General features: G+C 38.7%; 1 protein-coding gene across 3 annotated transcripts in view; it reads right to left on the bottom strand.

Annotated features, from left to right (window-relative positions):
• Positions 1 to 13520, bottom strand: part of CLNS1A (chloride nucleotide-sensitive channel 1A) — a 48156-nt gene extending 34636 nt beyond the window's left edge. For 2 of the 3 annotated variants that reach the window (XM_059188147.1, XM_059188156.1), the window contains exons 1-2: positions 13287 to 13520; positions 6456 to 6592 (exon numbers count right to left, since the gene is read on the bottom strand). In XM_059188147.1, coding sequence (XP_059044130.1) covers positions 6456 to 6592; positions 13287 to 13411 — 262 coding nt within the window. In that variant the 5' untranslated portion in view covers positions 13412 to 13520. The remainder of the gene's footprint in view (positions 1 to 6455; positions 6593 to 13286) is intronic. The other variant, XM_059188136.1, reaches the window with a different exon arrangement.
• Positions 13521 to 14271: the final 751 nt, after the last annotated feature.

Genomic DNA, 14271 nt, shown 5'->3' with positions numbered 1-14271 from the left:
GGGAATAAAAATAACTATTTAAATGATGTTTTTTGTTTTGGAAAAAAAGAACCCTAAAATAAATTCATAAAGGATGCTTCCTGATGTATCTAAACACTGCAATATAGTTTTTACTTCATAACATGGTTATTTTAGAGCTAAAAAAGACCTTGGGCAGCCTCCCTGGTCTAGTCACACTGTGCCTTACTGAACTCTAAGGATCCCAAGCCCCCTTTGAAGTCATGGTAGGGGTGAAGAAACCCAAACAGGCCTCTAACAAGTACAGTCCCACTGTCCTCTGCCTCTCCTACCTTTCACCATGAAACAAAGGATTCAGTAGCAGTTTGTAAACCACTGATGTGCTTTATCACCAATAATTTACAGATGAGAAAACTAAGGCCCATAAAAGTTAGCAAACCAAACAGATAAATTACTGAAGTCTGTAGGCAAGAAAAAAATACAAATGTTCAATAAAGAAAACTAGCGCAGGCTGCTGATGGAAGCAGGAACTACTACAACTATTCTGGAGGTATGCATAGCCTATTACCCAGCAATTCCTCATCTATGTATACATTATGTACAGAAGGAGTTTATACATAAATGTTTAGTGAAGTACTGTATGCACTTGTGAAAATTTTAAAAATAAATGCTACTTAAAAAAACAAACAAACATGTATTGTAACCCGGTCATGTGATATTTTATAGACAGCAGTTAAAAAGAAATGAGTATTTTTATGTAACAAAACTCCTAGATTAAAAAATGTAACCAAGTGAAAAAACCAACTACAGAATATATATAAATAATACATTTATTTATTAAAAGTTTAAACGTAAAACAAAACCATTATTTTGCTTATGGATTTTATACATATTCAGTAAAAAATCTAAAAGCTTAGATGGGAAGGACACATAACCACCTTTAGGGCAATGTTTAATTTGGGAGACAGAGTATGGAACAAAATGGAAAAGGTATGAAAAGGATTTCAATGGTACCAATACAGTTTTAGCTCTTTATATTTTTTTAAAGATTTATTCATTTTATTTTATTTTTTAAAGGATTTTTTAATTATTTATTTTACACACACAGAAAGCTTAACTTAGTTAAAAGCTTATCACAGATGCTTAACTGAGCCATGCACATCTGCCTAAAGATTTGTTCATTTCAGAAAGAGAGAGAGAGAGTGCAATTGGGGAAGAAAGGGAGAGGGATAGGGACAGAAAAACTCTCAAGCAGACTCCCCGCTAAGCATAAAGCCAGACACTCAGCTCCATCTTAGGACCTGAGCAGAAATCAAGAGTCAGACACTTAACTGACTGAGCCTCCTAGACACTCCCAGTTTTATTTCTTTAAAAGACTAATATGAGGGATGAGTGGGTGGCTCAGTCAGTTAAGCCACTGCCTTTGGCTCAGGTCATGATCCCAGGATCCTGGGATCGAGTCCCACATCCGGCTCCTTGCTCAGCGGAGAGTCTGCTTCTCTCTTTGCCTTTGCCTGCCACTCTGCCTGCTTGTGCACACTCGCTCTCTCTCTGACAAATAAATAAGTAATAAAATCTTAAAAAAAAAAAAAGACAAATGAAAAAAAAGAACTTATGTTAGATAAAGAATAATGAAAACTTTTTATTACTCTCTGTACTTTTCCATGTTTGAACTATTTCATAACTTTAAAAAACCAGGTCGGGGTATTGAACATTTTTATTATAAAACTAAACTCTGAAGGTATCTACAGAGTTGGCTTTTTTTCTGGCTGACTCAATTGGTAGAGCACATTGACTCTTGATCTCAGGATCTTAAGTTCGAGCTCCACACTGGATGCAGAGATTACTTAAAAATAAAATCTTCAGGGGCGCCTGGGTGGCTCAGTGGTTAAAGTCTCTGCCTTCGGCTCAGGTCATGGTCCCAGGGTCCTGGGATGGAGCCCCGCATTGGGCTCTCTGCTCGGCAGAGAGCCTGCTTTCCCCCTCTCTCTGTCTGCCTCTCTGCCTACTTGTGATCTCTGTCTGTCAAATAAATAAATAAAATCTTTAAAAAAGAAAATCTTCAGGGGTGCCTGGCTGGCTCAGTCAGTAGAGAATGAGACTCCTGCTATCTGACTTCTAAGTACAAGTCCTTGGGTGTACTGACTGCTTAAAAATAAAATCTTAAAGAAAAAAAAAACCTTAAAAAATAAATAATATAAAAAATTTACAAAACCAGGTCAACAAAGTACTTAAATAGACTCTCAAAACATGCTCAAACTAATATGAATTAAAGGTGTTACATGCAACTGATGAATCACTAAATTCTACCCCAGAAACTAATAATATACTACAGGTTAACTAAACTGAATTTAAATAAAAAATAACACATAAAAATGTAAATTAAATGCTGTTTAGCATATTAAAGTTACCATTTAAAAAACATTTTATTTCCCTATGCAGATGAAAACAAAGTAGAAAGATTCTTATACTACTATCAAAAGTGTAAACTGATACACAATTTTTGGAAAGCAATCTGACAATATATGTTAAGAGCTTTAAAAATAGCACTTTCAAAGCAGCAATTCTACTCCTAGGAATCAACTATAAGGGGTATCTAAATGCATTTTTTATTTTTATTTTTTTACTTTTATTTTTCCAAGCCATGCAAGCTGAATGTAGAATGAAAAAAATCTTTATTTTTATATATATATTTATAAGCAAAGTATGATACATACATGTATATATGTATTATATGTATATAATACATATATGTATATATGTGTATGTATAATACATACATGTATATATGTATATAATACATATATAATATACATATTATACATATATAATACATATGTATTGTGTGTATATAATGTATGTATATGTATATAATACATATGTATTATATGTATTATATACATATCATATGTGTATATATGTATTATACTTTGTTTATAATACATATATGTATATATGTATAATGTATATATACATAATGCATATATGTATATGTGTATTATATACATATGTAGTATATGTATATACATATGTATTATATACATATCATATGTATATATATGTATTATACTTTGCTTATAAATATATATATAAAAATAACGATTTTTTTCATTCTACATTTAGCTTGCATGGCTTGGAAAAATAAAAGTAAAAAAATAAAAATAAAAATACATATACATATATATGATATGTATATATACTTTGCTTATAAATATATACATATATATGTATAAATTTGCTTATATAAGCAAAAAAGGAAAAAAATTTAAATGCCCACTATTAACAATTTTAAATAACAGATTTCATAGGACATTTATCTGTCCTATTGCTGTTATATAGTTATATTGTTATACTGTCCTCTGTAAACAAGGGAAATAATAAAACAAATTGGAGAACTCTAAACAACTCTAAACAGTTGAATTTAATACATTATGGTAGTACCAAACTTTTTCAGTGTTTTAATAAAAATGAAATGTATTTAACTATTATAACTATTATTCTATAACTGAATGAACATCACTTTTATATTATTAAAGTAATACATGCTGGTATAAAAATAATTGAAAGAGTGTGATGTAGTCCAAGGAAAAAGTAAGTCCCTACCACCCTAGTTCCTCTCCCTAGAAATAACATTTATTTTTTTTTTTTTTTTTTAAAGATTTTATTTATTTATTTGAGAGAGAGACAGTGAGAGAGAGCACGAGTGAGGAGAAGGTCAGAGAGCGAAACAGACTCCCCATGGAGCTGGGAGCCCGATGTGGGACTCGATCCCGGGACTCCGGGATCATGACCTGAGCCGAAGGCAGTCGTCCAACCAACTGAGCCACCCAGGCATCCCGAAATAACATTTATAACAATATTTCTTATATCCTCAGGAATCTACCTTGAGGCAAGAAATATAAATACAATACAGTATCTTTGCAATTAAGAAAAATACACAACTATGACCAACACTCATCATCTCATGCTAGATCATAGTATCTGCCATATTTCCAGTCTCTAAACTTTTCTAAATTTTTAACAGTGCAAGTAAGTTTTCAGTTATTTTAAAAATAATCTAGTATCCTCAATTATAAGTTGAAAGTCTACTTTAATAAGGTTTATGGAGGTAATCCAAAGAGAAAAAAAACATCTGGAGCTTGGAGAATCAGGATAGGAACAAAGGCTGGGAAAACAGGATCCAAGCACGTGAACTTTTGAGAAGAGCTGAATCCCACAAAAACGGAACTAGAGGGGTGCCTGGGTGGTTCAGTGGGTTAAGCCTCTGCCTTCAGCTCAGGTCATGAATCTCAGGGTTCTGGGATGGAGCCCCACATTGGGCTCTCTGCTCAATGGGGAGCCTGCTTCCACCCCTCTCTCTCTGCCTGCCTCTCTGTCTAATTGTGATCTCTGTCAAATAAATAAATAAAACCTAAAAAAAAAAAAAAAAGAAAAGAAAAAAAAAAAGAAACAAAAAAAATCTGGAACTGGAGAACTACTACGTAAATGTGACCCAGGAGGATTCTACTTTTTAGTACGATAGTGAAATCCAACTTAGTTTGGTAAGAAAGATTAATCATAGTCCCATCAATTTCAAGAATATAATCATATAGAGCAAACATTTAAAATACCTATCTCAAACCTACTGAATCCTTACTGCCTAGTCTGGGACTCCTGGTATTTTATTTTTAATGCTCCCCAGGTGTTTCTACAGTGCAGCCACGTTTAAGAACTAAATACTACAAACCCCTCATTTTTCTGGATGAAACTTAGGCTCAGAGAGACGAAAATAACTTGCTTACCAAGTTAATGACAGTCTTATTCAGTGTTTTTTTCTCTTTAGCTACATCTCTAACCTTGAACTCTACCTCTCTAACCTAATTTTCTAACATACATCTTTGGCCAAAGCTAATACTCTCCACTATTTATGGGCATTTCACACCACGAACTGGAAATGACTAGCAAGGTCACCTCTCAGTTTTGCAATTCTATGAATGAATGGCTTACACTAAGTATGAAATAATCTTGTTTATAAAATCATAGCTGTACTTATTTGGAAAGTGAACTTTATGCCCCAAACCTCCTCATTTGGAAATCTTACTACAACCCAAGGTCAACAACTTTTTCTTTTCCTTACCCTCTCTTTCAAACTTCACTAGATTTTTATCTATCTTTGCATTTTTTCCAATGGCAAGTGTTCAAAAACTTTTACCAAAAATATTTTCAGAGAGCTGAATCAGGCAGGACTGATGAGACAGGGTTGCCAAAAGCCCTAAAAGTTATTAGATAATTTAATGTCACACTAATTATAAGTCACCATCTTACATCTGAAATGATATTAAAATCCTAAATTGAAGGAGCAGTAGCTTAACAGGCAAACTCACGGGACTGTCTCTTATACACTATTTCGAAAGAAAGGCAACATTTTATTAGTTTTATTATTTTATTTATTTTTTAAGGTTTTATTTCTTTATTTGACACAGAGAAAGAGAGAGCATATGCAAGGACGGGAGCAGGGAGGGAGAGGAAGAAGCTGAAAAAGTGGGGCTTGATCCCAGGACACTGGGCATAAGCCGAGCTGAAGGCAGATCCTTAACCAAATGAGCCACCTAGGCACCCCACACCCCATTATTTTAAAAGCACAAGTTCAGTAAAAGTGTAACAAATTGTCCTTTCAGTCACAAAGCTCTGCATTTCTACAAAAGTTGAGCATATTAAACTGACACAACATAAGAATAACTTCTCACTTAGTTACACTTACAAAAATTAAACACAAGTTTTAATTTTGTGCCTAATTTGTTTCTCATTTGGCATTCTTACAACCCATTGTCAACAATCCCCCAAATGGATTTTTTTCTCTTTCTTACCCCTTCTTTCATCACTTTCACTAGATCTTTATGAATCTAATTATTTCAATAGCAAAAATTGGGAATCTTGTACTACAGGGCTTCTCAACTTGGACACTACTGACATTTGGACTGGGTTAATTCCTGATTGTGGGAGGCTATCCTGTGCCTTGTGGGGTGCTAAGTAGCATCTCTGGTCTCTAACTACTAGATGTCAGTAGCACTCTACTCCCCTTTCAATCATGACAATCCAAATGTCATTGCCTAAAGGGGGGGGGGCACAACACTGTCCCCTCACTGAGAACCACTTCTCTAATAAAACAAAACAAAAAACCAGGTTCTACACTAAACTCTTGGAAGCACAAAGTATACTGATCTATGCTTCTAAGGGTGCTAAATATAAATGCCTTTACAAAGAGAAAGAATAAACAAGTCAATGTAAGAGGAAAAAGTAGAAATATAAATCCACAATAAATGAAAAATTCTAAGTGCAAATACATAGAAAATAAAAAGTACTGTCCAAATTATTTTACTGAGTTGAAATTTTGCTTAATAATCTATTACCCAAAATTGGTCAATGGCTTGAATATTAATGATCAAGACCTTTTTTTAAATATATGATATTTAATATTCCACCAAAAGAAGCTCAAGATTAGATTACACCATACATACCTCCAAATTTGGCATTCACCATAACATACAAATGCTCTCGTGGATAGGCATTTAGGTCCCTGGACACGGCATGCAAGCTAATGGTAGGATATTCCAGTGAGAATCCTAATCCAGAGCCATCTAACCAAGACAGGCGGCTGAAAAACAGGTGTAAAGTAGATTATTTTAAGAAATTAAATCCTAATTTAGCCCTAAAGTTTATAAAGGTTCAGCTTGGACAGTTTTATGCATGTGAATAAATTCAAGCTTAGTGTTTAGAAATACTCCTTTTTTTGCCCTAAAGATATTTTTTAAAAGTTTATTTAACAGAGAGACACAGCAAGAGAGGTTAACACAAGCAGAGGAAGTGGAAAAGGGGGCTATCTGCTGAGCATGGAACCTGATGTGGGGCTCGATCCCATCCCAAGATCCTGGGATCACAGCCCAAGCTGAAGACAGACGCCCAACAACTGAGCCACCCAGGCACCCCTAGAAATATTCCTAAAATAATGAAATTCAGCAGCAGGAATTGACTTTCTTTAAAACCAATTCTGTTGGGGCGCCTGGGTGGCTTAGTGGGTTAAAGCCTCTGTCTTCAGCTCAGGTCGTGATCCCAAGGTCCTGGGATAGAGCCCCGCATCAGGCTTTCTGCTCAGCGGGGAGCCTGCTTCCTCCTCTCTCTCTGCCTGCCTCTCTGCCTACTTGTGATCTCTGTCAAATAAATAAATAAAATCTTTAAAAAACAAAACAAAACAATTCTGTTAAGTTCTCTTCTCCTCTAGCTAAAAATTAAAAAAAACCTTGAAATGCAATTTCTTAAGTCACATATGTTTCTATGCCTTTCATCCTGGTTCTTATCTGGAATGTCTTCAGGTGCCTTGCTTTTGCAATTCCTCCTCAACTGGTTAAGTCCCAGCTCCTCCTTGAGTCCTCCCTCCAATTACTCCATTACATAATGATGTCTTCTTTTTCTGAATTGCACTTATGTGCAGTAATAAGCCATTTAGCACTTAACTCTGTGATAATGGATCTCAGATGTACCCTGACAGAATATGAGCTACTTGACAGAACCTGTCATATTCCTTTATTTCATGTTCTTCAAAACCACTAGCATTAGTGCTCAGCATATAAGTATGCAATAAACTCTTGGGAGTAACTTAATTTCTCCACAAGTAAGACATTAAATGACATATACATGAAATGGCTGTCATCATACTTACCACAAGTTAGATAATACTTATCCCATTGAAAGACCTGAAGCCTTTCAGTTATTCTGCAGCTTTAAAAGAAAGCCACAAATAAGAAAAGTCTAGTTTTCCCTCAAAAGTGGCCAAATGCAAATATTTTATTGGGATAATAAAGGAAATATATCACCAAAATCAGTATGTTGAGTTTTGAGTAAAGGCTGGCTAATTTTTTGGCAATACTTCCCATATTTTACCTTAGCAGGGAAAAAAGTAGCAAAAAGATCCTTAAGAGACCACACAACAAAAATGTTAATGGGGTAAAAGTTAATGAAATATAGTGGCTGCACAGGATTGGAGACAAATGGAGACTGACTGCTAATGAGTGCCAATTTCTTTTGGAGTGATGAAAATATTCTAAAATCAATTGTGATGGTTGCACAACTCTGTGAGTAGAATAACAACCACTGAATTGTATATGTGAATTATCTCAATAAAGCTTTTATTAAAAAAGAAATTAATACAATAACACCCTCATATCATTCTACTTTTTACATAATTTTAACAAGCCTGGTTGCCTAATTTCTAAGCAAGCAAAAACAAATACAGTGATGAACCTAGGACTCCCTCGGGCCAGAACAATGACAGCCCACCAGTCTGAGACCACTCATATTCCATGTAAGGGGAGAATGAACTTGACACCTTAGTCCACCTAAAGAAAATCCATGTCTGAGAACACAATTAAGTGTATATAATACATGACCCTCACTTATCAGAAGCGAAAACAGAATTAGATGGTGTAAAAATACGTACAACTCTAAGTAGACAAAAATGCAATGACTTGTACACTAAAAAAAGCAAAAGTAGGAAAAGATGCACTGTCATTTGCAAGGATTTCCATTCAACATATTTATTAAAAAAAGAAAAAGAAAACCTGGGAGGCTTAAAATGATAAATCGTAAGAAGCTTAAAGAGGTAAGCTCAAGAAATGATTTCCCAGAATGATTCATTCCATTAGTTTCAGAGAAATAGATTTTACTATTGCAATTGGATTGTGTGTGGTATACATACATATCTTTCCTGTCCACTGCTTTCTTCTTCTTCTTTTTTTTTTTTTAAAGATTTTATTTATTTATTTAACAGAGAAAGATCGCAAGTAGGCAGAGAGGCAAGCAGAGAGAGGAGGAAGCAGGCTCCCTGCCGAGCAAAGAACCCGATGCAGGGCTGGATCCCAGGACCCTGAGACCATGACCTGAGCTGAAGGCAGAGGCTTTAAGCCACTGAGCCACCCAGGCGCCCCCCACTGCTTTCTTCTTAATGGGGAAATGAAATAGTGCTCACATATCAAAGAAGTAATGCTAGTCCTTTACTAGAACTCTATTATTTTAAGCAAATAAACTGCCTTTTCTCACTTCAAAAATGGCCAGTATCATCACAACTCAAAAGTGATAGTCCAAATTTGGGTATCCAAAATCATTTCAAATATCCAGAGCCATAAAACTTTAATAACTCAATTAGAAGATGGAAAAACTAAAATATAAAGTGGACTCACCACCTATCAAATTATGGTCTTCATTTTTTTTTTTTAAGATTTATTTATTTGAGGGGCACCTGGGTGGCTCAGTGGGTTGAGCCTCTGCCTTCCGCTCGGGTCATGCTCTCAGGGTTCTGGGATCGAGCCCCATATCGGGCTCTCTGCTCGGCGGGGAGCCTGCTTCCTCCTCCCTCTCTGCCTGCCTCTCTGCTACTTGTGATCTCTGTCTGTCAAATAAATAAATAAAATCTTAAAAAAAAAAAAAAGATTTATTTATTTGAGAGAGCTAGAGGAGAGGGAGTGGGCAGAAAGAGAATCCCAAGCAGACTCTCCGCCAGGCTTGCTCTTACAACCCCAAGATCATGACCTAAGCCAAAGTCAAACCAAGAGTCCGGCACTTAACCAACTGAGCCACCAAGGCACCCCTATGGTCTTTACTTTAAAAAGCACATAACTGGAGCACCTGGGTGGCTCAGTGGGTTAAAGCCTCTGCCTTCGGCTTGGGTCGTGATCCCAGGGTCCTGGGATCGAGCCCCACATCGGGCTCTCTGCTTAGCGGGGAGCCTGCTTCCTCCTCTCTCTCTCTCTGCCTGCCTCTCTGCCTACTTGTGATCTCTGTCAAATAAATAAATAAATAAATAAATAAAAAGGACATAACTGCTTTGTAGTTCCTTATACATGGACATGGATATGCACTCTACAGAACAGAAGCAAATTCTATTCAAAAGCAACATTTACTCTGATCACCATGTTCTTCTTCATTTTTCCACATATTATAGAAGAAAAGCCCTCCCAAACCAAAATATCTAATTAACTACACCCAACCCAAAGAAGCCATGAGTCACAAAAGGGAAAAAACAAATAGATAGTAATACAGAGGAACATTTTGCTAATTTCTAATGCTTCTGAACAAGTATGATCATTATACCTTATTCCTGGCATGAGGTGAAGAACAGGAAAGAGATATGAGGTTTTGATTTTGAGTTGGCTTAACTATTTGTTTTAAAATTTACTTTGGCTTAAGATATATTTTAACTACCTACTTTATCCATTTCAAATGCTCTATTTTGAATAATTCATGCCTCTGATCCGTTCCCCACCTGGGTAAAAAAGTCAATTTCCTATGAAAACTCAACTTTGAAAATAAGCCCAAGAGTTCTGTATCTCTCAACACACATCTGAAAAACCACCTAAAATTAAATCAGACCCTATCTCTCTCTACCGAAAATCCTAAAATAATGTTCTCAAAGCTTTGGGCAATAAGCCAAACTCATAGAACATGCTCCTTCTTCTTTTTTTTTTTTTTAAGATTTTATTTATTTATCTGACAGAGAGAGACCAAGCAGGCAGAAAGGCAGGCAAAGAGAGAGAGAGGAGGAAGCAGGCTCCCTGCCAAGCAGAGAGCCCGATGCGGGACTCGATCCCCAGACCCTGAGATCATGACCTGAGCCGAAGGCAGAGGCTTAACCCACTGATCCACCCAGGCGCCCCAAACATGCTCCTTCTTCAGTTTTATTATTTGTCCACCCTTTTCCCTTCATTCCCTCGATGAAGATGGTGTGTGTATTATATACTCTGGCACACACTAAATATTGTTTCTTACCCTTGCCTCTGAGCATCCTGTCTCTTCTAAATAGAACGTTACCCCTTAGCCCCACCTCATTAACCTGGCTGTTAATCCCCCATTTGTCATATCCTCTAGGAAACCTCTGTTTGTTGAGGCCTTGATTCTATCAAGACCTGGAAATGCCTGGGGGAAAGAAAAGTGGAAAGAGACCAAGAAGGTAATGCTAACAAAGAGTAAAGAGTGATGAATAAAGCTGTCCATGGTACTCAGAATATTCTATTCTTCTTTTACTTTTTTTAAAGATTTTATTTATTTATTTGACAAGCAGAGATCACAAGTAAGCAGAGAGGCAGGCAGAGAGAGAGAAGGGGAAGCAGGCTCCCCACTAAGCTGAAAGCCCGATGCGGGGCTGGATCCCAGGACCCTGAGATCATGAGCTGAGCTGAAGGCAGAGGCTCAACCCACTGAGCCACCCAGGTGCCCCCAGAATATTCAATTCTTAACCTAGATAGTGGATATACAGGGGCTGGTTTAATTATAATTCTTTAAATCACCCATATATAATGTATATTCCTTTTTGTATGTATATTTTACAAAAATATTTTCTTAAAGAAGGTAAGAGATTTCTCAGTGAAAAGCTGATATGAAAGTTTTTTAAACATATGACCTTAAAAGAAATTTCTATTTCTTCAGTGTGATAACTATATTGTGATTATACAGGACAATGTCCTTGTTCTTAGGAGATTTTTGCTGAAGTATTTACAGACGAATGGACAACATGCCTGCAACTCTCAAACAACTCAGAAAAAAGGTAAGTGTGGTAAAATGTTAACAAGTGATGAATGTTTGTCTATGTGTATTAATAAACAACACTTGAGATTTTTCTTTAGGTTTGAAGTTTTTCAAAATGAAAAGACAAGCATAGGGCCTTGTCTTCCTTTCCCCAAACAGTAGTTACATTATAGAAAGAGTCAATATACAGCACTCTCCGCCGTTTAGAATTGCTCTCCCAAGATCATTAAAGATCTCCTTGTCATTACCCATCAGATGCTTTTCAGATTTTGACTGCTTCTCCCTATTGTCTGTTCTCAAGTCTCTTCTTCCATACCTATCTTACTATAGATATGCCTTGGCCCTCTTCTCTTCTAACCTATCCGCCATGAGTATACGCTAACCTTTACACTAATGATTTCTTAATCTCTATGGTTAATACTCTCCCAACACACACACTCTTGTGTCCAACTAATCACACATGTCCAGACCAAACTCATTATTTGCACCTCACCCCCAACTTGCTTTTCCTCCCATCTCTATTTCCTCTCTCAGCGATTGGTCAAAATTCCTAAGCTGTCCTCAATGTTTTAGACTTTACATTTTCTTGTGTGCTCTGTGGTAGGCAAAAATTTGCTTCCCCCAGAACTTTCAACCCCCTAGTGTCAAGCCTATGAATATATTGTCACATGGCAAGAGAAAACCTGTATATGCAATTAAGGTTACTAATCAGTTAACAACAGAATGGAGAGATCATCCTGGATATTCTGTGTGGGTCCAATGGTATCACATGAGCTCTTTTTTTTTTTTTAAGATTTTATTTATTTATTTGACCGAGATCACAAGCAGGCAGAGAGACTGGGGGAAAGCAGGCTCCCCGCTGAGCAGAGAGCCAATGCGGGGCTCGATCCCAGGACCCTGAGACCATCACCTGAGCTGAAGGCAGAGGCTTAAACCACGGAGCCACCCAGGCGCCCCGGAATCACATGAGCTCTTAAAAAGGAGAGAAATTTCCCTGGCTGTAGACAAAAGTGATGCATCAGTAGAAGTCAGACAAATCAAGGATGGGAAGGATTCAATGTGTCATTGCTGGCTTGAGGATGACTGAAACCGCGTAACAAGGAAATAGGGACCTCAGTCCTACAGCTACGATATTGGAGACACATCTGTCTTACGGCAAAATTACAGTACTCCAGGAGGCCAAACAAATAAAAGGGCAATTCCTCCTAGGAATGGAAATGGGAGTCAGAAATGGGAAACGAGAAATGGGAGTCTCAGTCTCTCTTGGATCTGATCTCAGTTTGCGTGGGGTTGAGGATGTTCCTCTCCCCATCCACACCTACAGAAGAAAAGCCGTACTTCTTAACTAAACTTTTAAAATCCTCCACAATCTGCTCTAAACTTAGATATTTTGCCCAGGGCAACACCTTCCGCACCTTTTCACAGGCAAGACAGGCACAAGGATGATTCTCAACTCAGGGGCTGGAAATTCAAAATCTTAAAACGAAACCCTGAATAAAGAGCGACGCACTCAGCAGACGTCGGGAAAACAGGTAAAAGCATAATCAATGAGAGAACTCCGTGTGAGAAAGAGGAAGACTCGGGAGAAAGGGACACCGGAACAATCGAGTCTCCGCCCCGGCACAGGCCCCCCTGAGGCGACCCAGAGCTCGCGCGCTCCACCTCTCAGCAGCCCGCGAGGTCGCGGTCTCGTCCCCGCCCCGCCACTCAGCCGCGCCAGCAGGAGGAAGGCGGCGCGCAGGAAACCGACACAGGGAAACAGGGACCCTGCCTACCTCTCAGCGATGTACAGTGTGCCGGTGCCGAGGCCCTTGCCGTTCAGCACAGCCTCGGTCTCTGGCTGCTGCTGCCGAAGCCCCTCAGCCGAGCCAGGCGGCGGGAAACTTCTGAGGAAGCTCATTGCAGCAGGGAGCGTGGAGACACGAACCGGGAGGATGCTGAAGCACGTCGGCTCGAGGGGCAAGCCTCGCCCCGCCCCGCCCCGGAAACGGTGGCAATCACCCCGGAAGAGCAACTTAGTCCGCCCCGGTATTTGAGCCCCATCCACCATAGAGACGAGTCGTCCGGGGGCTGGCTCCCGGAGGCTTGAGAGGACCCGGCCGCGTCGGTCACGTGACTCCCTTCTCCGGGCGTCGGCCCCGTCGCCGTTTCTTAGGCTTCGGGCTTGAAAAGCTGAACTTTCTCTCCGGCATCCTAGTCCTGCGTCGTCACAGCAACCCTCTGAGAGAGGAAGCACAAGGAATGATAAACTCTTTTTTCTACAGAGGAGGAACAGAGGCCTGAGCCTTGGACAGGAATCAAAGACCGCGTCATCTAGAGATCCGAAGTCTAAATAAGGGTTCACGGCTTTTCTCGCCTGCGCGGGCCTCAGCCTGGCGCGTCCACATCTCAGTTTAACGGCCGTGCCTCCGCCATCAGTCTAAGTTGAGACGCTGCCCCAGTGCGGGAGCTGCGTATCCCCTCGTCTCGGGCGGGCAAACAAGCCCAAAGAGGTAATGAACTCTGGGTGAAGAGTTGGCTATGTCAGGGAGGACATGGCGCCCTGAAAGGAAAAGAATTCGTCCGTCAGATTCGGAACCCTTGCGTTATTTCTTCGTTGGGCACTGAAGAACGAAGTAATATGAGCAATGAAAACTTTCATCAGGAAATAATTGGTAATGGGTAACCGAGTGTTCTGTGTCAGGCACTGTTCCAGGCCCTGATTTCCTCTTTATGCTAATTATATGAGAAAGCTATTATTGATCCAGTTTTACAGATGGA

Source organism: Mustela lutreola, chromosome 1 (assembly GCF_030435805.1).
Source record: "Mustela lutreola isolate mMusLut2 chromosome 1, mMusLut2.pri, whole genome shotgun sequence".
NCBI classification, from domain to species: domain Eukaryota; kingdom Metazoa; phylum Chordata; class Mammalia; order Carnivora; family Mustelidae; genus Mustela; species Mustela lutreola.
Note: the sequence above shows the minus strand (reverse complement) of the source record. Positions and strands in the feature narration are given on the sequence as shown.